General features: G+C 41.7%; 1 protein-coding gene across 1 annotated transcript in view; it reads left to right on the top strand.

The window, feature by feature from the left end:
• Positions 1 to 22,042, top strand: part of LOC145407798 (igLON family member 5-like) — a 113,204-nt gene extending 91,162 nt beyond the window's left edge. Inside the window, exons 4-8 of the mRNA XM_080278661.1 lie at positions 326 to 434; positions 1,094 to 1,248; positions 10,903 to 11,032; positions 21,221 to 21,348; positions 21,959 to 22,042. Coding sequence (XP_080134787.1) covers positions 326 to 434; positions 1,094 to 1,248; positions 10,903 to 11,032; positions 21,221 to 21,348; positions 21,959 to 22,042 — 606 coding nt within the window. The remainder of the gene's footprint in view (positions 1 to 325; positions 435 to 1,093; positions 1,249 to 10,902; positions 11,033 to 21,220; positions 21,349 to 21,958) is intronic.
• Positions 22,043 to 24,486: the final 2,444 nt, after the last annotated feature.

Below are 24,486 nucleotides of genomic sequence, written 5' to 3'. Positions count from 1 at the left end.
CCCTTCCCGATTTGATAGTGAGGAGAGGACTAGGATGATGGTAATGGTAGTTGTAATGATAGTGATTAGTAGTAGTAGTAGTAGTAGTAGTAGTAGTAGTAGTATTTCCTTCAACAGTCTCTGTATATTTCACCATCTTTCAAATATTTATCGCCAGCCTTTAGTAAGACGAGGTGCTATAGTTGTGTGTGTGTGTGTGTGTGTGTGTGTGTGTGTGTGTGTGTGTGTGTGTGTGTGTTGGGAAGAAAGTCTTAGGTTGTAGGTTAAGTAAGATCACTGTGTTGTGGTGATTCTGGCTTCAACACTCCCTTCTTTCCCTCCACAGGATTGGCAGCTGCACATCAGGTACGTCCAGGTGAGGGATGATGGTGTTTACGAGTGCCAGGTGCCGTCACACCCGCCAATCAGCCTCTTCGCAACGCTCCGAGTCCTCGGTCAGTTCCTACGCCTCTTTCATGGGACGCAGTGGAATGATTGCTTTTCTTAATTCATCTAAACAGGAAGCTCAGTAGAGGCTATGCAGTACGGGACAGGAGAAGTTTGTGTGTGTGTGTGTGTGTGTGTGTGTGTGTGTGTGTGTGTGTGTCAGTGAAAGATATGTGAAAATTATGACAGTGTTGGATGTGGCAATGAGTGGCGTGGTAGTGCTTGTTGCAGCGGTACGAGATGTTGAGTGGGTGAGTGGATGAAATATGGCAGTGAAAAATGTGACCACATGAAGCGTCATGTGTAACAGCTTTTTGCATCTTGAGCTGACGTTAGTGAGTCAAGTTGATGAGAACGACCAAAAAACTGATTATATTTATCTTTTCATTCCTCTGTTGCAGTGTAATCTAGTTTAGCCATATCTAACCTTCATTCACCCCTTCTACTCTTGACCTAACCTAATCTTGCTTAACCAAACCTGAAAACCATGCTTAACTAGAGTTGTTCACTGCATCTACTAGACACTCCACAAAGGCAAGACTTAGCTTCCTAAAAACACCTACACACATACAGATAGATAGATCTGTCCGTCTGTCTGTTGTACATTTATCAGACGATACTTTTTTTTACCTAAGCCTGATTAACCAGGCCTGACTCCACCCAACAGAGGCGACGTCTGAGATCCTGGGAGGCCCTGAGAAGTACATGACAATGGGGTCGTCGCTGCGGCTGGTGTGTGTACTGAGAGACAACACACAGCCCCCAAACTACGTCTTCTGGTACCACGACGACCAAATGATCAACTACCACTCCACCAGGGGGGTAAGGAGGGTCGTGTGGTTGAGTGGTGGGTTGGTTTGTGTTTCTGGTGCTTGAAAGGTCGGGTGGTTTAGAGGCTACACTCACTTCCTTCAACTACAGATCATCCTTAACATAGTGTAAGTTCATTTTGCAGAAGGAAGTATAAATTATGAGAGGTCATATTTGCTTATTCACTGGGGGTCTTATCCAAAGTTCCTTCAGACACAGATACTATTATGAATTTTACTCATAGGGACAGTACACACACACACACACACACACACACACACACACACACACACACACACACACACACACACACACACACACACACACACACACACACACACACACACACACACACACACACACACACACACACACACACACACACACACACACACACACACACACACACACACACACACACACACACACACACACACACACACACACACACACACACACACACACACACACACACACACACACACACACACACACACACACACACACACACACACACACACACACACACACACACACACACACACACACACACACACACACACACACACACACACACACACACACACACACACACACACACACACACACACACACACACACACACACACACACACACACACACACACACACACACACACACACACACACACACACACACACACACACACACACACACACACACACACACACACACACACACACACACACACACACACACACACACACACACACACACACACACACACACACACACACACACACACACACACACACACACACACACACACACACACACACACACACACACACACACACACACACACACACACACACACACACACACACACACACACACACACACACACACACACACACACACACACACAGACCAACTTTCAACTCACATTCATTGCATTCTATCTTCCATGCTGAGTACATTCCTTTCTTACTGTCACTAGCTACTATTCACTCACCACTCCTTATTAGACATGTAATTACCCATTTTATACATTATTTGTGGGATCTGCGAACATTTATACTCAGCTTAAGAGTGGTTTTCCAAACAGTAGGGGTTAGGTATTGCTTTCATTAACCTATTCATTGCGAGAGGTCCTTCCCAAGTTGAATGAAACAGTCTCTAAGCAGAGGAGTGTAATAAAGAAGTTAGCACCGTACCGGAACCACTACCCACACAGTACCATTAGAACTCAATACCCCATAGCCAATTAGTTCAGAAATACATGTAAAAGAGGACAGGTATATGATATCTACCTGGATGATTGGGTTGGTAATAAGACTCTTGCTATCTCTATAATACTTTCCTGATCCCGTAAGAATCGAGGAAGAAATTGAATGAAGGCCCTCGAATTAAAAAAGGCGAATCCATTAACCAGTGGGTTTGGAGTTCCATGAGGCAAAAGACTATGTTACGCATTTTTTTTTTTTTTTATAAGTTATTGCTTTGTTTTAAGGGCAAGGCTCGTATTCTCCACTTGTATATTATTGATGCAAAAAATGTCAGAATGAAAAGGCATGAATAACACTGAAGAGAATGTTTAGATGTGATATGTGAAGTCGCAGTGGAAGAGGTACTGCGAAGTGTTAATACGGGTCCAGTTTGAATGCGAAAAGTTATAGTCTCGGCGTACTCGTATTGTTAGCGTGGCAGGCTGATGAGAGAGGTTTAATACAGGACTCAAAAACGGCCGATCTGTGTGAGATGTGGACAGGGTTAAAGAGTGTTTAGCCAGAAAACGACGAACTGAAATGAGGGAAGAAATGAAGAATCTGTGGACGAAAACGGTCAAATAGTGTCTAAAACGATCTAATGAAGTGACAGTTTAACGAACACAGCGATTACATATCCAAAAACGACAGAACTGTGTAAGGAATGGACGGGGGAAATGAGCATCTACCTCTAGAAAGTTATAAAGAGTGATACAATGTGTAATCCAGTGTAAAGCAGAAAACGAATGAACTAAGTGCGATATGGACCAAGGCAGTATGTATGTAGCCTAAAGGGAACAAATAGAGTAAATTTTTGTGGTTAACGAGTGTGTTGATGAAAAAGAGGCAGTGGCGTGAAATTAGGACAGAGCTGGTGAGTTTGTAGATGACAACGACAGACTCAGGTGAGAGCCGGACAAGAAGAGGAAGTGTGTTGGCAGAAACGACCGAAACGAGAGTCGTATTCTCAGTGTGGAAGTTTCGTGACAAATCTTGGTTTGTGATTTATTGTGTACTTTCCACATCCGTATCCCTCTGTCTGTTATTATTGTAAATTATGTGGATATTAAAGGGATGTAAATAACCCACAAGAGAATGTTTTGTGCCAAGCTAACTAATGGCGTAAGAGGAGGAGCAACTAAGCCTGCAGTGCCACGTGGATTTCGTCTTCTCGGCTGTTAAGGAAGCTCCCTAACACCTATCCCCTACCGATTTATGTTTAGATACAGCTGGCTAATATCGTTTTGTATGGTATTTATGTAGAGTATGATGATATTAGAATGAAGTAAGGCAGACGAGGACGGCAAGGTGTAATAAGCAAAATAATTCGCTATAGAAGGGGTGTTAGGGAACTTCCTTTTCCCAGATAACTGCACCGAAAACGAACGTATAGAATAGTGAAGTTTTTGAAGACTGTATTTGACCATCCCTGTTCGAAGTCTCTCCTAAGCTGAATATAAGTACCTGGGGACAACAAGAATAAAAATTAACAAATGCTTGATGCGGGAGCTTCGGGGTGCTTCGGTCACTGTCCTTGATATGTGTGGTGTGGGTAGGTGATTTTGTATGGTGTGGTGTCGTGTGGCGTGGCATTGCTGAAGTCGCTAAAGTCTGTGGGAGGTGGCACTTCGCTTTCGATAATGGTTAGTGAAAGACAGACGGACAGAGCCGCTCCTGGATATGTACACGTATTAAAAAAATGAAATAAGATACAATAAAATAAAAAGTCATCGCACTGAAGGTGTTGAGAATATGTCCCTGACGATCATCTGTATTATAATGATTCAATATCTGTATGTTTGTTGGTTTGTTATTGTAACATAGCAAAAACGGTGCATGTAGCACAGATTTTTATTGGGGCAAGGTGCCATTAAAATGCTTCAACTTGAAGAATGAAACAATTTCCAGGACAATCAAGCTGCCTGTTCCCGAGTTATGATTCATTTCTGGCCCTTTGTTTAGGGTGGAGGGGATGCATTCGTCCTTGGTCCGGGTTTGAAATTACCAGCATGAAAAGAGAGAAGAGTGACGTGTTTGTTGTGTTATCACTCTCTCGCCATTCCTTCGTCCTTCCTTATGCTCCAACAATTTTATAGTAAAATGGTATAGTATAATCTATACTATAATGATCCGATTTCTGTTGGTTTGTTGTTTGATATCGAGCGGAGGTCGCTGAAGGCGATCTTTAAGCGAGTATGTTTAATATTGCGAAGAGGGAGGACCTTTTTTTTTCTTTTTTGCAAAATCTGAAGCAGATGAAGACTGATTCTGACCTACCTCTATAAAGGCTAAATGCACTCCTTAATGTGGGATGCAGGCTTATCGAATACGGTATAAATTTCTGTGTGTCCTATAAATTCCGTTAAAAATCTGTCCGCGATGTAAGTTTTAACCCTTTCAGTAGGTGACGGCTGTCTTTATACTGTCTTCACTTTAACGAAGTGTAAATTTGTCCTCTTTACATCTTGAATGCTGAGCCATAGAAAAAGCTTAAAGGCCCTCTCCCACTTCGGCGAAAGTGTGGAAGATAAAGTCACGATGTGTCAAAAATCCCTAATCGTGGGTATTCGTCATCAAAATCTTGTCCATTCGTGGCATGGCGCCGATACGTCGCACGAGGTGGAAATTTGTCGTGGCCCTCCACGATTTTGTAAAATTTCGCAGATTAGTCGTAAACAACAAGGCGGCGCCACGGCGACGTCGACGATTAACCTGCGTATAAACCGCGTATGATCGCCGACATCGGCGAGGCATCGGCGGTGAAAAAAAACGTTGAGATGTCATACGGTCATACGGCGAAGCGTCGGCAATGTATCGGCGATGCATCGGTGAGGTTAATACGACATAGCCTACGTAAACCGTACGATATGTACCGGGTTGTGCGACAGTAATATTTCATCTTATGAATGTCGGTGATATATCGCCGACATTTCGCGGATGAACCGTCGATTAATCGCCTTAAATACGCCGATGACGGCGAGGCACCTGCGATGGCCTCGCCGTTTTGTCTGCGAGGTGCGTGCGATGCATTCGCCGACACATCGACGATACATCGTCGACAGCACGCCGCCGTTGTACCTTTATCGCCATTGAGTCGCCATAAAAAAAAACCGTTAAAATTTGAATTTAGAACAATGCTTGTGCATTACGCCGGCATATCAGCGATATGTCGGCTACTAGTCGCCAGTTATAATGTATACTCCGCCGAGGTTTCGGCGTTTTGTCGTACTGGTGTCGCCGGTATTACGCCGACACCACGATTCTTGGTCAGAATCGTCGACACATCACCGACTTCAGCCACGATTTTCATCGTGGCTTCATCGTGCCTATTTACGCCGAAGTGGGAGAGGGCCTTAAACGTGAACATGGCGTTAGTCACGAAGAAGTGCTGTGGAAAGGGATTAGAACTGTAAGCTTATATCATTTCATTCTGCCGCTAAAGAAATAAAATATTTGCCTAGTTGAAGTGAATGAGCACGAGTTCATTCTTCTTAGGTTAGGGTGATTTAATCTATCTTAAGAAGGTTAGTTAGCGGTTGATGGTCGAATGGAGAATGCATCTAACCCTCGCAGTTCAAGAAATCTCCGTTAATTTGCATAAAATCATCTGGGGGTTCGAAGAACAACTTAAACCATTTTTTGCTCCTGCCAAATTTCGACTCTTGTTGAGCTTTGGAAGGTTCTTTGCCAGTGAGTAGGTAAATTAAAACTATATTTAACTTTTTCGTTTCAAAATGGCCCCCTCTAATTTGATCTGAATCGTCTGGAGATTCCAAAAATAACATTAATCAGAAATCGTCTGCTGAAGTAAAATGACAGCAAAGCCCACACACAACAAGCAAAATTTATGTTGGAAACAGATTAGTTTCTGAATCGAGTCAACAAGACAACGAAAAAAAAAAAAAAAATGAGAAAGGTAAGGAAAGAAAAATTAGTATCCAGCCAGTGTGTCAGCAGAAACACAAGCGGCTTAACTCCCGGTCAGTCCACAGGCCTTAAAAGTGTCTGCACGCGCGTTGGTTAATTGCTAACAACTTTGATTTTTTTACGAATGATGTGTGTTTGTATGTATGTGTGTGTGTGTGTGTGTGTGTGTGTGTGTGTGTGTGTGTGTGTGTGTGTGTGTGTGTGTGTGTGTGTGTGTGTGTGTGTGTGTGTGTGTGTGTGTGTGTGTGTGTGTGTGTGTGTGTGTGTGTGTGTGTGTGTGTGTGTGTGTGTGTGTGTGTGTGTGTGTGTGTGTGTGTGTGTGTGTGTGTGTGTGTGTGTGTGTGTGTGTGTGTGTGTGTGTGTGTGTGTGTGTGTGTGTGTGTGTGTGTGTGTGTGTGTGTGTGTGTGTGTGTGTGTGTGTGTGTGTGTGTGTGTGTGTGTGTGTGTGTGTGTGTGTGTGTGTGTGTGTGTGTGTGTGTGTGTGTGTGTGTGTGTGTGTGTGTGTGTGTGTGTGTGTGTGTGTGTGTGTGTGTGTGTGTGTGTGTGTGTGTGTGTGTGTGTGTGTGTGTGTGTGTGTGTGTGTGTGTGTGTGTGTGTGTGTGTGTGTTTGTATGTATGTGTGTGTGTGTGTGTGTGTGTGTGTGTGTGTGTGTGTGTGTGTGTGTGTGTGTGTGTGTGTGTGTGTGTGTGTGTGTGTGTGTGTGTGTGTGTGTGTGTGTGTGTGTGTGTGTGTGTTTATACTGTGTCAGGTTTTTCAACACAGTACGATGACATCTTTTCTGTTTCAATCTTGCCTCCTCCCGACACTTATAGCCAATGCAGATTACTGAGAAGAAGGCTAGAAACAGTCTTTAGTTATCCCTGCTATAAAGAACATCCTTCATTATTATTATTATTATTATTATTATTATTAGTTATTACTACTACTATTATCATTAGTATTATTATAGAAACAGTCTTTATTTATCCCTGCAATAAAAAACATCCCTTATTATTATTATTATTATTATTTTTATTATTATTATTATTTTTTTTATTATTATTGTTATTATTTTATTATTATTTTATTATTATTATTATTATTATTATTATTCAGTGGTTGGTTGGGGCGCTTACAATCCACCCATTCGATGTAGTGCTGCTCTCGTGTGCTGTGCTCTTTCCTCTCTTCCCTTTTTCCATACTTCCTCTTCTGTCTCCTATTCCTTCATTCTTCCCTCCTCCTTCTGTCGACAGGTGACTCTACACTAAGTGACAAGCCAAGTGGTTTCCTGTACGCCAGGAAACCATTTACTACGCTGGGCGGTAACCATATAACCAAGTTATGGCGCCTGGTGGTTTAGTGGGAAATTAAGGCGTTCCAATCGGATTGGGCCGGTGCAGGTTTATATCCAAGGGATGGTTGGGATTTATTGCTCACGTAATGCCACTCAGGGATTAGTGAGGCTGGTCACTCCCATCTTAAATGTCAGGACCTACTTGCCAAGCCCCGGGCTCCTACGCTTCTCTTGGGGCAACACTGGATTAGATGATGAATGAATGAATAAAATTATTATTATTATTATTATTATTGGTATTAGTATTATTATTATTTTATTATTATTAATTATTATTATTATTATTATTATTATTATTATTATTATTATTATTATTATTACCTATTATTAATGATATTATTATTATTATTATTGTTTATTATTATTATTATTATTATTATTATTATTATTATTGTTATTAATATTATTATTTTTGTGTTTGTTGGAGATATGTAAGAAGGCATGGACGAGTGAAGCTGTGCCTGCAGAGTGGAAAAAGGCTGTGATTGTACCCCTGTACAAAAATAAAGGCGAGCGAAGTGAGTGCAAGAATTATCGTGGCATAAGTTTATTGAGTGTGGTGGGGAAGGAATATGGAAGAATTATTATAGAGAATGTAAGAGAGATATCGGAAGTCCTAGTGAGAGAGAAGGTGACTCCCAGTGCAGTGTAACAGTGAATGGAAAGAGACTGGAACTGGTGAGAGAGTTCTAATATCTGGTTACAGTGATAGGAAAATGTGCAAAAGAAGTTGAAAGTAGAGTGACACAAGGAAGAAAAGTAGCTGGTGCAATGAAGGCCTTGATAAGAAACAGAGGCTTGAGTGTTGCAGGTGCACGAGGCTTACATGAAGGAGTGTTAGTGCCAACTTTAACATATGGGTGTGAGACTATGATGTGGCATGAAAATGAGAAGTCAAGAATAAGAGCAGTGGAGATGGGACTGCTGAGGAATGTATGTGGAGTGCGGAGGGTGGATAGGATACGAAATAATGTGATTCGTGAAAGATGCGGAGTGAGGAAGTCGGTGGACACCAGAATCGAAGAGAGTGTACTGAGATGGTATGGTCATGTGGGGAGAATGGATAACAATAGAATGGTGAAAAAGGGATAGCTGAGCAAATTCGAAGGAGGGAGGGGGCGAGGTAGGCCAAGGAGTAGGTGGAGAGATATGGTGAATGAATGTGTGAGGAAGAGAGGTTTGGAAGTCGGTGAGGCTAGGGAACTGACAGGAGATCGAGCTGGCTGGATGAATGTTGTGAGGAGAAGTGCATGATCAGGGATTTTGGCACCCCTTTTTAACATGGCAGAGTCTGTATTGACTCTATCGGATACGATTATGTGAAACTACAGAACGTGGTGAATGTTGTTGACGTATCCGATAGAGCCAGGATTCTGTGGAACTGAATGATGAGTGAATGGAAGCGTGGCCCATTGGACTGGGCAAATTAGGGCTGTCTGAACATTGCTACTCCTCACCCTCCCTAGGATGGGAAAGGAGGTCCGGATGATGATGATGATGATGATGATGGTTATCATTATTATTATTATTATTATTATCATCATCATCATCATTATTATTTTATTTTTATTATTAGGTTGGTGGTAGATGGTGGCGGCCATCATCCACTCACCTGATGTAGTGCTGCTTCATCTTTAACATTCTTTTTCTGTGTCTCCCCCCACTATTCCTATTTCTCCCATCTTTCCTGCCTCTTTTTATTGCTCTGCTTTCCTTTTCATGTGGCTTTACATTGAGTGACAAGCCTAATGATTTCTGTAAACCAGAAAGCCGTTTGCAGTGCTGGATGTAACCATATAACCAACCCATACGTGTTCCTTACGTGTCAGCAAGTGGGTCGGCGGGGGATTAGTGCCTTTCCCCGTAAAACAATTAACTCAAAGACAAACGACCACTCTTTATGGGATTATGGCGTCTGGCTATAGATAGAAAGATGATAATGATGATGATGATGACCAGCTGATTTGATTCAGTCTAGAAACCTTTTGTAGTGACGGGAGTAGAAACACTCTTCTTTAATCCCTCAACATTGATCGTGTTTTCTTGATATACCTTTACTACCGTCACACTGTTCTTGACCCGCTCTCCTAAGTCACTCAGTTGTGGAGGGACATTAACAATTATTGGATTATAAAGTCATGCAGGGAGTCGTCATGGTTGTCTGGGCACTAAATCCACAAAGTTCTGGCACAAACTGCACATTGAGAGGATCGGCAAAACGTAACTAGTGACTCAACTTTGGTAATGAGCTTCACAGTTCCCGCAGCATCACAGATTAATCGTTTGTCAAAAATACAAATCTATTGTAATTTGCTTTTCGCTTGGGAGTGTGATGCAGAGTTGATGTACTGGCTGAAACTGTTTAAGGACGGTATTCTCGTCGGTTGAGAAAGGTTCCTTACACCTATTCTTTAGTGAATTATTTTTTTTATTACACCTTACCATTCTCCTCTGTGTTGCATAAATTCTTCCAATATCTCCATACTCTACATAAATAACGACCAAAAGGATATTAACCAGCCATATCCAAAAATAAATCGCTTAGTAAGAGGTGTTAGGGAGCCTTCTTACCCGAAGAGAATACAAGCCGATGTCCTTATTCTCGCAAGATTTGTATGGTTTAGAGCTTCTTTTCCTTAAGGAGAAATTTTCTGTACTACACACGTTCCTTTTTTGATCATCCGCATTGTTTGTATAGATGGTACTATTATCGTTTCTTACACATTACTCAGCTGATAAGGAGATATTAGTAAGGCCTTTTAACCGATGAAAAGGGTGTCCTGTTCTTTCTCAGCATATGTTCTGTCCACTGCACTTCAGAAACAACTATTCCCATGCTGGAGAGTTAAGAATTGGGAATGAGTGTTGTAATGGCCGTTTGTGTGTATGAAATTCTTGGTATCTGATGGACATCAACTAAACTCCATTCTAAATTAGAATTACACTTGCTTCTGTTTTGCAATGGTCTGTAGTCATAGGTGATGGAGCTGGAGTGAGGAAGTGTGGGTCGGTGTGGAATGGTGCGATCCTTGGCCAAGTGTAATTCTAATCATACCAGTACCACTTTGAATATGACCATAAGACAGTATGATTATGCAGACAGAACAATGTACAAAGATGGGTGTACACCAGAACTTGCCCCTCCTTGCCACAGGTGCAGGTGGAGAACAGTGGTGGTCTTAGTGTGCTGTTCCTGCGAGATGTAGGGCCGCAGGACTCCGGCAACTACACCTGTGCACCCTCCAACGCTAAGATATCCAGCATCAACATACACGTCCTCAAGGGTAAAGTTGTCTTGTGTTTTCTTCTTCTTGTGATGAATATTTTGTTCTTCCAGGCTTGTTTGTTGGTTATTACACCCGCACTGTCCAGAAGAGAGCGGATTCTGTATTGGTCGTTGTGTGTGTGTGTGTGTGTGTGTGTGTGTGTGTGTGTGTGTGTGTGTGTGTGTGTGTGAATAAAATAAACAGTCTTGCTCCAGTTGTAACAAAACTTAAAGGAAGGGTTTAGAGTCAGCCATTCAATAAAACTTACTTTTTTATAACAATAGGTCATAGGTCAGGGTCACAGGACCAGGTCGAAATTTCATCTAACAAAGTCAGCTTAAACAGGTCTAATCCACTTTAGATCAAACTCGGGGAAGAGTTGAGGGTAAGGCAAAAGTAAAGGGATTCGGTCTTGAGAACAATCAAAGGTAAAAGTCCCAGGGCGAGGTTCAACCCGTGTGTCTGAATGTGACCAAAACAACTATAAATGTTTTGGCCTGATTTGGATCAAACTTGGTTCATGTCTTATGAAACATTCAAGGGGGTGGCCTGTTGTTTTGAGAATAGGTCAGAAGTCAAGGTCATCTTAAACAGTTCATTTTCTGTTCGTTTTAGACCACATTTTAAGGGTCCAGGTTAAGGCATTGGCAAAGAGAATTGATTTTGAGAACAATCAGTCACAGATGAAGGTTACACTGAAAGGTCAAATGTCAGGGTCACGGTCACTTGACAAAGCCAACTTAGTTTTGGTCTTACATGAACCAAACTTAGTGGACAGATTATGGGTGAGGCAAGAATGAAGCCATTGGATTTTGAGACCAATCCGTCGGAGGTCAAGGTCACTGGGCAAAGTCAAATGCTGGTCCCTTAGATCATTTGTTGGGCGCGGATGGTGTACTTTTGGAGTGCATCTTGTTATCATCATCATCATCATCATCGTCATCATTATTATCATCACTTATTATAATCATCATCATTTGTTGTTATAATCATCATCACCATCATCATCATTATCATCATCATCATTGATTTTGTTCTTGTTATCCTCCTCCTCCTCATCATCATCATCATCATCATCATAATCATTATCATCATCATCATCATAATCATCATCATCATCATCGTCATCATCATCATCATTAATTTTGTTCTCGTTATCATCATCATCATGATCATTAATTTTGTTCTTGTTATCATCATAATTAATTTTGTTCTTGTTATCATCATCATCATCAGTTTTGTTCCTGTTTGCATCATCATCACTATTTTTGTTTTTGTTATCATTATCCTCATTATCATCATTAATTTTGTTATTGTTATCATCATTATCATTAATTTTGTTCTTATCATGATGATGATGATGATGATGAAACTTGGATTATTGTGCAGAGTTCGTAGCTTCTTCACTGACGAGCAGTTAGCTATGGTTTATAAGAGTCCTTTGCGCTCTCAGCTTGACTATTGCTCACCCGTGTGGAGTGGATGTGGGGAGGTTGCACTAAAGCAACTAGACAGAATTCAGAACAAAGCTGTTGGAATCATTAATAACCCTCCTATTACAAATAAACTACCTTCCCTACAGGTAAGAAGGAATGTTGCCTTCCTTGCATTATTATACAGATTCTTTTATGGCAAATGCTCAGACGAAGTTGCATCCATTGTGTCACCTCTTCCTGCCTTCCCCCGCGCTACACTAGCATCTGGTAGCGCTCATGACTGGAATGTCACATTGCCATTCTGCAGAATTTCCGCCTATCAGAAATCTTATATTCCCTGAACTGCATCTCTTTGGAACTCGCCTCCCCAGAGTTGTTTCCCCTAAATTTCAACCCACATCTGTTCAAGTCCAACTGTTACAGATTTTTTTTATGAATCGAGGACATGAGTAATCTGGTGTATAACTTATTTTTTTATTTATTTGTTTTTCCTTCCTCTGTTCTGTTATTTATTTATTTTTTTCAGCGAAGTTTAAGTCTTTTGTCTTGGCTTCCCATCACCATTCACTTCCCCAAGGGTCCTTTTCTTTTTGCCGTTTTATTCATCAAAGCCTGTTACTTTGTTCTTCTGATTCGTTTGCTGTCTAAGCATGTTTGTTGTTTACCTTGGCATAATTCATTATCGTCACCATGGTTTACGAGTATTACTTCCCCTCGTTCGTCACTTGCACCTTGGATAGTCTCTGTAAAGCGGAGGTCTGGGTACAATTTCCGACGTTCATGCATCACAGTTACTTGGTCATTTCAGCTAATATTAAACACCTCCGTTCATTTACGTCGGTGCCACCAACAAATATATAATTATGTCAAGATTGTCAGGAATACCAAATGTTAGAACTTTGCTACACATTGATACGCCTCCCAGGTTTATAGGTTGCCAACTGTACATGTTCACAAAAGTTAGTGTTTGTGTTATATAGCGATCCTAGGCTGACTGTTTTATATGACTTAGTTATTTTGCTCATTAACAACATCTTGGTTAATCTGGCATTCGTCTAAACTTACATGTTCTCATTTTGGAGTCCCACGTCAGTAATCATTTTCATTTACTTCAGGCATATGTCGCCATTGCTATAATGAACAGTAAAAGTCATTATTACCACCATTACTTATCCTTCTTCTTCTGTTTCTTTCATTCATTCCTCTTCCTTCTGCCTACACGGGTGATTTTACACTCCCTCTTTTGTCTTTCTTTCCTTTATTCTTTCCTCTTCCTTCTGCCTACGGGTGACTCTACACTGAGTGGCAAGCCAAATGGTTTCCTGTACACCAGGTGGTAACCATATAACCAAATTATGGCACCTGGTGGTTTAGTGAGTAATTGAGGCGCTCCAGTCGGATTGAGCCTGTGTAGGTTTATATCCAAGGGATGGTTGGGGATTATTGCTCATGTAATGCCACTCGAGATGAGTGAGGCTGGTCGCTCTCATCTCAAATGTCAGAACCAACTTGCCTAGCCCCGGGCTCCTACGTTCCTCGTGGGACAACACAGGATTGGATGGTGGATAGATGGACTTATCATTAGTACAGTCATCACTTTTTTCCGTCATAGTTATCCACAGCATTGTCATTTATCGGCTTAGTTAAATTCCTCATATTTTAAGTATTATCAGTAGTAGCATTTACAGTATATAAGTCATTGTCAGTATGCTTATTATTATCATTTACTGTTTAGAGTTATATCAGCCATCACTACCCATATCATCAGTTGAAGCATCATTAGAACCATCTTATTACACTACCTTCTGCTAGTATGCCTGAGATGATGTTCTGCAGCATCAGTGGCAGTTATCCTACTCATTAATTATCGTTAGTGTCATGTTCATTTTCCACTGTCATAATCAGCTGTTGGTTTTTAGTTATTATGTTAACTGAACGAAACCATTTCTGACTTATTATAATTATCATCAGTAACGTTACTTCTCATTATTATCATCCGTTATCATTATACTCGTTATCCAGTATCGTTATCATCATCAACTATCATCATACGTAACACTAGTAGTTTATTAACATTATTATCATCACATTTTCTCCATCATCTTACTAATTTTCATATATCATAATGTATGTACATTTTCTCTTCGGTATATCGGACAATTTCTATGCCTGATGCACAAAAAAATACAGTAATATTAAAAAACCGAAAAACGAATGTCAGGTGTGTCAGGCGTGTCAGGTGTATGCCAGGTGTATGTCAAATGTGTCAGGTGGGTGTGCCAGGTGTTTCAGGTGGATCAGGTTTATGTCATGCTTATGTCAGGTGTGACAAGTGTAAGCCAGATGTATATCAGGTGTATGTCAGGTGTGTCAGGTACATGTCAGGGGTGTCAGGTGTATGTCAAGTGTGTCAGATGTATGTCAGGTGTATGTCAGACGTGTCAGGTGTTTCAGCTGTGTTAGTTGTTTGTCAGGTGTGTAAGGTGTAAATCAGGTGTGTCAGGTGTATGTCAGATGTCAGATGTGCCAGGTGTGTCAGATGTATGTCATGTGTCATACAGGGCTTTGCAAAATGGAATAAATTTATGTTTTGGTTATCGGAGTTACCAGAGTCCCTGTCGCCGCTTTAAAAATAATAATAATAAACTATCTATCTATAGCCCGACGCCCTAATCCCGCAAAGGGTGGCCGCAGACAAAACGCCACCAAGTCACTCTGTCACCCACCATTTGACTCCCCTCCCCCCAACTCACCCCCCCCTCCCTCATATACCTCTCAACTCCATCCCTCCACCTCATCCTCGGTCTACCCCTCCCTCTCCCTCCCTCCACCTCACCCACATACACCCTCTTAGTCAGTCTTTCACTCTCCATCCTCTCCACATGTCCAAACCACCTCAGTGTATTTCTCCAAATCTTTTCAACCACATCCACATCTACCCCACAACGTTCCTTCACTTCTTCATTCGTCAACCTGTCCCTCCATGTCACTCCACATGCTCCTCTCAAGTAACTCATTTCCACTGCTCTCACTCTTGACTTGTTCCCCTCTTGCAAGGTCCACGCCTCGCTTCCATACGTCAGGGCAGGGATCACAATACCATCATGCAGAGACTTCTTAACTTCCATACTCACCTCCCTATTTCTCATCACTGCTTTCAGTGTGCCAACAACCTTCCTTCCCTGCTGTACCCTTTCACGTACTTCATCCCCCAAAGTTCCATCCTTACTCATCACACTACCCAAGTACTTGAATGCACTCACATTCTCCATATCCTCACCATCCAACCTCACTGCACACTCTGTGACTTCATTCCTCTCAAACACCATAACTTTACTTTTGTTTACATTAACTTTCAGCTTCCTCCTCCTACACACTGTCCCAAATTCATTCACCAAACCTTGCAACTCCCATTCATCTTCACTCAACAATACTGTATCATCAGCAAACAGCAACACCGGAAGCTTCCAAATCTCACCCTCATTCATTAGGGCCACCCCCACATCCACTGCCCTACCTTCTACCTCCTTTACGACCCCATCCATATATATATTAAACAGCCATGGAGACATTACACACCCCTGTTTCAGTTCCACATTGAGATCAAAGAACTCACTCAGCTCACCATCCACTCGCACCGTAGCCCTAGCTCCCTCGTACATACTCTTCACAGCACTCAACAATTTCCCCTCCACTCCATATATTCTTAATACCTTCCACATACCTTGCCTATCTATTCTGTCATAAGCTTTCTCCAAGTCCATGAAGGCAGCGTACACTTTCCTTCCCTTCTCTAGATACTTCTCCACTAAACATCTTAGAACAAATATCTGATCTACACACCCTTTTCCCTTCCTAAATCCCCCTTGTTCTTCTCCAACTAGCTCCTCTGTCATATACCTAACCCTATCAATGAGTATTCTACCATATATTTTACCAGTCACACTAAGAAGGCAAATACCCCTATGGTTACCACATACTTCTCTCTCCCCTTTTCCTTTGTACAGAGGAACAATTATACCTGATTTCCAGTCCTCTGGAACCCTTCCCTCTTCCCAAGCCAATCTACACAACTTCCATATCCACTCCACAATCTCACCCCCATACCTAAGCATTTCACCACACACTCCATCAATTCCTGGGGCCTTTCCCAGCTTAATCTTCTTCATCGCTTCCACTACTTCCGACCTACTGATCTCTTCCTCCCTCCTCTCATCTCTTCTTCTCCCAGCCATTCCCCAACCACTTATACTCACACTGCTCTCACTCTCTACATTCAACAAATCCTCAAAGTGCTCCTTCCATCTCCTCAATTTCTCTCTCTTCTCCACCAACAATCTATTATTCCTATCTTTCACTCCCCTACTATTTCCCCTTTCACACTGCCTTACTTTCTTTACCTCCTTCCAAAACAATTTCTTACTCTCCCTCCATTTCACACTCAGATTCCTCCCAAACTCTTCATCCACTTTCTTCTTACTCTCCTTCACCAGTCTCTTAACCTCCCTTCTCCTGCTCACATATACCTCTCTCTTCTCTCTCTCATCTTCTCTCTCTCATCTTCTCTCTCTCATCTTCTCCCCTACCTCTACTAGCCAACCATTCACCATATGCCTTCTTCTTTTGTTCCACAGCTCGTTTCACCTCATCATTCCACCATGCTGTCCCTTGCACACCCTTGCATCTCCTCCTCACTCCACAAACCACCTCACACGCTGCGCTTATCTCTTCCGTGAATATCTTACATACGTCTTCCACCCCTTCCATCTGCTCTAGCTCATACCTTCCCAATCTTTCTTCCACTATGCTCTTATACTCTGTCCTCTTCTCACTATCTTGCAATTTCTCCACTCTTCTCACAGGAGCTGTTTCCTCCTGTCTTCCCCTTCGCCTCCTCAACCACTTTCTTTGCAGCTCTACCTTGGCCATCACTAAGTGATGGTCCGAGACTCCATTCCCCCACCCTCTCCACACCCTTGCATCCAACACTTGTCTTCTCATTCGCTCATCCACACACACGTAGTCTATCATTGCCTTTCGTTCAACAAGTTCACCATCCATCCTCCTCATTACTCTCCATGTATACCGGTGGACCATCTTATGACGAAAGTAGGTGTTGGCTATTGCTAACCCCTTACCAGCACAGATGTCCACCAAAGCACTACCATTCCCATCTACTTCTGCTGGCACACCCCACTGACCAACCACTCCATCCACTCGTACATTCCCGACTTTGCCATTCATGTCTCCAATCAACAGCACTCTCTCGCTCCTCTCAAACTTGTCCATACATGCTTCTACTCTCGCCCAAAACTCATCTTTCACTCTTGCCACTCGATCCTCTGTTGGAGCATACACACATACAATCGCCCATGCTTGTATACCTACTTTCATCCTCACCCATACAATCCTTGCACCCACTGTTCCATACTCTCTTATATTCTCCTTCCACTTCTTGCTTATCATCAGACATACTCCCTCTCTTGCCCTCTCATTCTCACTGACTCCCGCACATATACCTACACCGTATTCCCATTCTCTCATCCTTTCACCTTTCCATTTAGTTTCAGTCAATCCACATATATCCACTTTTGCATCCTCAAGCACCTGGACAATCTCTCTCTCTTTCGCTTCATCATTCACTCCTCTCACATTCCACGTTCCTACCCTCAGAATGTCCTTTGTCCGTTCCTTAGTCGTCAACGTATGGTCCGTCCGGGTCCGAGGCGCTTTATTTGCTTTTTTAGTTAGTTCTTTTTACGGGGTGGGGCACTAACCCACCACCAACCCTTTCAGTCGCCTCGTACGACAAGCAGGGATACTGGGGGAGTATTCTTGAAACCCCCCTACCCCCAGGGGGTAATGATCCAGTAAGTGTTATTTTGCATACTGGACACTCACTCATTTTGACAGCGACATTCTCTCTCTCTCTCTCTCTCTCTCTCTCTCTCTCTCTCTCTCTCTCTCTCTCTCTCTCTCTCTCTCTCTCTCTCTCTCTCTCTCTCTCTCTCTCTCTCTCTCTCTCTCTCTCTCTCTCTCTCTCTCTCTCCAGCTATGTACAGTACTTCCCTCATCGTGTCTCGAAAATGTACCATAACTTAAACCTCTTAATTCTGATAACATATTCTTTTACTTGATTCTCGCTGCCCCTACACGATTTTACTCAACGTTGGAAAGAACTCTGGCACTGGAGAGGCTACTGCAAGCTTAATCTAACTTCTCCATATTCAAAACTGTCTCCTGAGATTTAAAAAAATTTATAAAGACAACAAGAATAAAGAAAGAGGACATGAGCAGGGGTGGAGTGCTCAAGCCTATTCACGATCCATTTATTGTGGTAACTTGGGTTAATGCAGGAAAGACAAAGAAGGGAGAGGCCCAAGTCTTACCATGTCTCCTGTTCCTCCTGCAAAACGCAAATCTTACGAGAGAAAACCTGTCGTCGCTTATATCAGTCTTGTGGAGGAAGAACAAGGAAAGGAGAGTGTATAATATCCCCAGGTCTACTTCTTCCCGCAGAAAGAATTACAGGTTGCGATAGGGACTGGATCGTAAATATGGTCTAGTATCCCAGCCCACTAACCGATGTAATTCCAGCGGGTTTAACCACTTCACTACGACTTCGATTTCCATGGTTTATTTTTGCAACGTTCAAACGATTCTGTTGATCTTAGCACAGACTTTCTGAGCTGGAGGTGTTGGCCTTCAGTAATCCATCAGAGTTATCTCGGAATAACAGGTGTAAATTTTTGAATCCGTTGTTGTTTTACTGTTTATCAGTCGAACAGCTTGAATTTCACCAGTTGTTTATAAAAGTTACATAAATGTTAGTAATAATAATTATAATAATAATATTTGTAATAATGGTAGATGATGGTGGTGGTGGTGATGATGATGACATTGTTATTGTTGTTCTTAGTATTGGCATTATTATTATGATGAGGATGAGGACGATGCTGTTAAATAATGGTGTATAGGAACATCGCTACCCACACCTTGGAAAATATTCTTCCATACGTTTGGTGTATCTGGTAATTGTGAGTAACGCGATAGTGAGGATGATGTCATTGTAATTTACCTCAGCTGTTAATGCCATGGTAGAACGATGATACAGTATTCATGTTAACGCCTGGCCATTTTGTTCAGACGAGAGGACATAGCCGTCAAAGGTTTGTATTCTCGTCGGTTAAGGAAGCCCTCAAATACCTTTTCATAAGCAATATATTCTGTTTATCACACCTCACTTCCCTCTCATGTGTAACGTAAATAATTCCAAAGCGCCATACTCTGCATAAATAACGTACAAAAATTATGAACTACCCATATCCAAAAATAATTCGCTAAGGAAAAGGTGCTACGGAATCTGCTTACCCAGAGTGAATACAGGCCAAAGGGTCGTCCTGCTCAGTACGATAACATGTTCTCTGTTATACTATGTTTAAAGCGCCTCTGTAGCAAACTGGCAAAAGATCTGTAACCCATTTCATCCCAGTTAAATGCCATATATAATCCGACTGGTGGGTTGATTTGACTAGATACCAAGGAGATTCATTCCTGCCCTATAACCTAGGCTCATCGAATTCATTGATACCTCAACTTCCCATTGAAACTGCAAGAGTGGCTCAGTACTGTCAGATAAAAAAAATTGATTAATTAATAAAGATGGGTGTTCCCTCAAATGGTTTTGTGTATACTGGAAAGAAGCTCTGTGTTAACGTGATTAGAATGGCTCTAGGTATAACACATGCAGAAGATAGTGTATTTCTTTCCTTCTACCCTCTGGCTGTTCTGTTTAACATAAGCAAAGCCTCTCTTGCTGAAGGAGTCAAAACTGTATTGATGAATCGTGGTTCCTTGTAGATTATGGACCTACTTGGATGTTCACAGGCAAATATGACACAAGTTAGGTAATACGAAAGAAATACTGAAAGTTGAGAGAGAGAGAGAGAGAGAGAGAGAGAGAGAGAGAGAATGTTTAAAGGAAGAATTGACTGGTACTGTACATTTGTGGTCATTAATCCTCATCCTCGTCAAGCCTCCTGAAAAATAGAGAAATTCCATCCTCTTTAAAGTACTGTGTTTCCATTTCTTCTTTAATTCGGCACAGTATGAAGGCAGGGTGGAGATCTGTAACCTCAGCCTTTACTATTCTTATTTTGGTCCCTTCTAGGCTTTGACGTCTTTTTTGTCTCATTGTTCCCACGTTTACTCCCCCCCCCCTTCTTTTTTTTTATATATAGTTTTAGACATATTGGAACTAGAAGGGTTATACACAGCCTTCATTAGTGCGTCCAGGGCAAGTGATATTTCCTAAGTTTAGCACAGTCAGCTGATGTTAGCAAGAATAAAGTAAAAGAATACGTCATCTGGCTGAAGGGGTTGATTTTCATCCTATCTCACCCCATGATTTAACCCCTTGTCTCTAGTACCGTGTGGTTTATTATATTTCTGATACCTCCAGACGAATATGTTTGGCTTGGGATAGACTTTTTCCAGCTGGAGAGATCAGACGTTGCCTAAATGTAATCCTTTCAGTATTAGATTGCTCTCTTTGGCTAAGTAAAAGAGTCCGGAAGCAACAATAAGTGAAATAAAGAAATGTACGTCTACCGGACACAGAGGTTTAAGTAAAAATGGTGATGATTGCAATGATGATGATGATGATGATGATGATGATGATGATGATGATGATTATTATTTGATCGATGTCTTGGTTTGTTTTAACTTTTTATCTTTACTCGTCTAGCGTTACGTTGTTTTCTGTCGTTAGGCGGCGAGACCCCCCGAGCCATCCACTCTGGGGCGCCCTCTATCCGCAGCACCTCATCTCTACTGCTGACGATGCTGCTGCTGCTCTGGTGGCCCCTCACTCTGACACCAGCACTCCCTTCTATATCGGTGAGCTGGACATTAATTATCATTATCCATTTCTCTGTCTGCATCAGTCCGTACATATTTCATTCATTATCTTTCTTACATGCATCAATTCTACTTCCATTTTAGTCATCATTCACTCATAATTGCCATCATTCACTTTTCCCTTATCCAGCCATCCAGCATTCGCTCATCCATCATTCGCCCATCCTTCCATCTATCGATCATTCGCCCATCCTTCCATCTATCCATCAGTCATCTATCCAGCTTTCCTCCATCCATTATTCTTTCCTCCATTCATCATTCCTCCATCCATCCATCTAACCATCATTTTTCCATCCATCCATCATTCTTCCATCCATCCTTCCATGCGTCTTTCACCCATCCATCAATCTCCGATTCATCATACTATTTTCTCATCCTTCGTTCCATTTTATGTCCATCAATCTGTTCATAATTCATCCATTGATCAAACGTCAGTCCATCCACCTTCTGTCTGTCCGTCTATCCATCATTCACCCATGAATCATACATCTGTCCTTCCATCATTCATCCATCCATCAATCCATCATTCATACATCCATCCCATCTGTCAACACATCGTCACTGCCACTGACCATGTTACTTCTATGAGGGTCCTTCAACCTGCACCGGCATGCCCCTCTACACAGATAAGTCGGTGATAATAACAGTAGCCAGGAGGAGCACTCAGAGATAGTATCATCCTTGCCCTACAATTGGTCAAAGGGATGAATATATCATTTTGCTCTGTCTCGACCGATTGTTTTGCAGTTCGAACTACATCGTTCTTGCCTGACCCTTAGTGTTCCCACAAGGTATTCCAACTGACATCAAAACTGTCATTTGACCCCGTCCAGGAGCCTAAACAATTGATCTGAATGTGTTTATTTATCTGTCTGTCTGCTGTATATATAGAGATAGATACAGATAGATAGATAGATAAATAAATAGATGTACACACACACACACACACACACACACACACACACATATATATATATATATATATATATATATATATATATATATATATATATATATATATATATATAAACACACACAGTATGTTTACATTGTATAGGACCGTATTCATGTTTGGTGAGAGATGTCTCTCATATACAGTAGTTAGGTGAGAGGTAAACAAATAAGTGTGATATTTTCTCCTGCTCTCCACTGCTCCCACGAAAACTACCGACCAGTTGGGTAATCATATGATGAAATAATACCGATCTGTGGCTGTGGAACAAAAAAAATAATAATAAGACCAATCCATGAAGAAAAAAAAGTCGGAGTGAGTGTAAATAGCACCTGTGGCGGTGATGCAGATATGAGTGACAGCAGTCACCCGAAATGGTCAGTGAGGTGTTTTGCAGCCCTTGTGCCCTCTCTTCAGCAAATGGTAGTGTGGGAAATAAATTGGGCAAGGAAAAATCTAACTAGGAACACAAAAGAAAGATGGGGGAAACTAATGAAAAATACAAAAGGAACATGGATAATTAACACAAAAGAAATATGGAGGAACATCTAAGGAAGATGAAAGAGACTAACGCAATATATATGGGAATGATGAAAGATTCCAGAAGACTATCGAAGAACACAGAAGGAAGAAGGAAAAACTATCGTGGAACACATAACAAAATGAATGATCGAGACGATAGAAATATGAAGGAACATTTAGGGAAGATGGAAGAAACTAACACAAAATACGTATAGAAAGGGAAGATTTCAGAAGCAACGTGGATGGTGTGTTAACTAGATCCATGGCAGAAATTAATGATATGGTGAGCATTTCAAAATTGGGCTTCAAACTGTATAAAACTAAAAATATAAACCCATAAATTGGTGCAAGAGAAAGACTGAACAGGATAGAATAGGCCAAGAAGCGAGGAAGAACAACGTCAGTCAAGATCAGTGATATAGCAGTCTAGGAAGGAAGATATGGAAGTGTTGGTAATGGAGGCTGCCACTGTCTTGGGCTTGAATCTGGACCTTGGGGACATCAGCTCAGCCAGCATGGTTGACAGACCAGCGGCGGCAGGACTGCATGCCACACCAATGTCCATCCGTGCCACACTGATGAGGAAACAAGACGAAGTGGAAACCAGAGGAAATTAAGGGAGAACAACTGATATGATGGTGTATTTGTTGCAAAAATCCTGATCTTCCGAAGTACCAGAATGATAAAGGAGCTAAATGTGATGTTTAGTTGATAAATATGAACGGTCGATGGGAGGATCCACACGTCCCTCAAAGCTGGTAGCAGAATAATAGTCTGCACACCCAACGACCTGCTGAAGCTGCCAGAATGGCCAACAGAAAGAATGACATATGCTGGACTCTTGCTGAAACTGAACGAATGAAAGCATCCCAACCCCGTATTTAAATAATGGAGGTGCTTTATCGGCTTTGCCACAACCTTAAGATTAATGATAGTGCTGTGAACCCTAGTTCCTTATGCATCTTTACTTATATTAGTATAATCTCATTAAATGTAAATGACTCGCAGTCCAAACTTAATTTGGGACATCTTGATATTTCCTGGAAAAGTAGGACATAATTTGCCTCTCTGAAACTAGAAATGATGTCTCAGACAGTTATTCTAGACCCAAAGACTGTGGGTCTGTGTGTTAAAGAATTATTAAGACGCTGAATATGGAGAAACACATAGAATTAATATTCCAACAAGAAAAAATACATTTAAATTCTTGAAAGCCACAGAGAAAATAATTTCAGATCATACGTTAACGTTGCAAGTGCCAACGAGCAACTAGGTGCTGAGTAGGTCTTAGGTTATGTTTTTCTACGATGTAAGGGATCATCTGCTTTTTCGATAATGATTTTGATGATGTAGGTGAAGATATAATTACATATAAGAGTAGCTGTAACAAACCAGTGCACGGTGTAGATCTGAATGTAGAGGAAACACAACAAGGAAGTTCCACTTGCTTATCAAAGGGCACATTGAGTGGTGGCTTGGACTGTTCTTAGCCACTTGGAGGGCAACCGACTGCTTTTGTTCTCACGAGAGTAAAGGCAACCTAAAATTTACAGGTTCCACGCCTCTGAGGTGTGGCGGACCGGCCGTTGGCGAGATCAGTTGCGATAGCCACACATACTATTGATCTGGCTGAGACTATTGTG

The sequence above is a fragment of the Coenobita brevimanus genome, chromosome 74 (assembly GCF_032717465.1).
Source record: "Coenobita brevimanus isolate Jiangsu-jjx chromosome 74, ASM3271746v2, whole genome shotgun sequence".
NCBI lineage: Eukaryota > Metazoa > Arthropoda > Malacostraca > Decapoda > Coenobitidae > Coenobita > Coenobita brevimanus.
The sequence above is the reverse complement of the archived record's forward strand: the minus strand, read 5'-3'. Positions and strand labels throughout refer to the sequence as shown.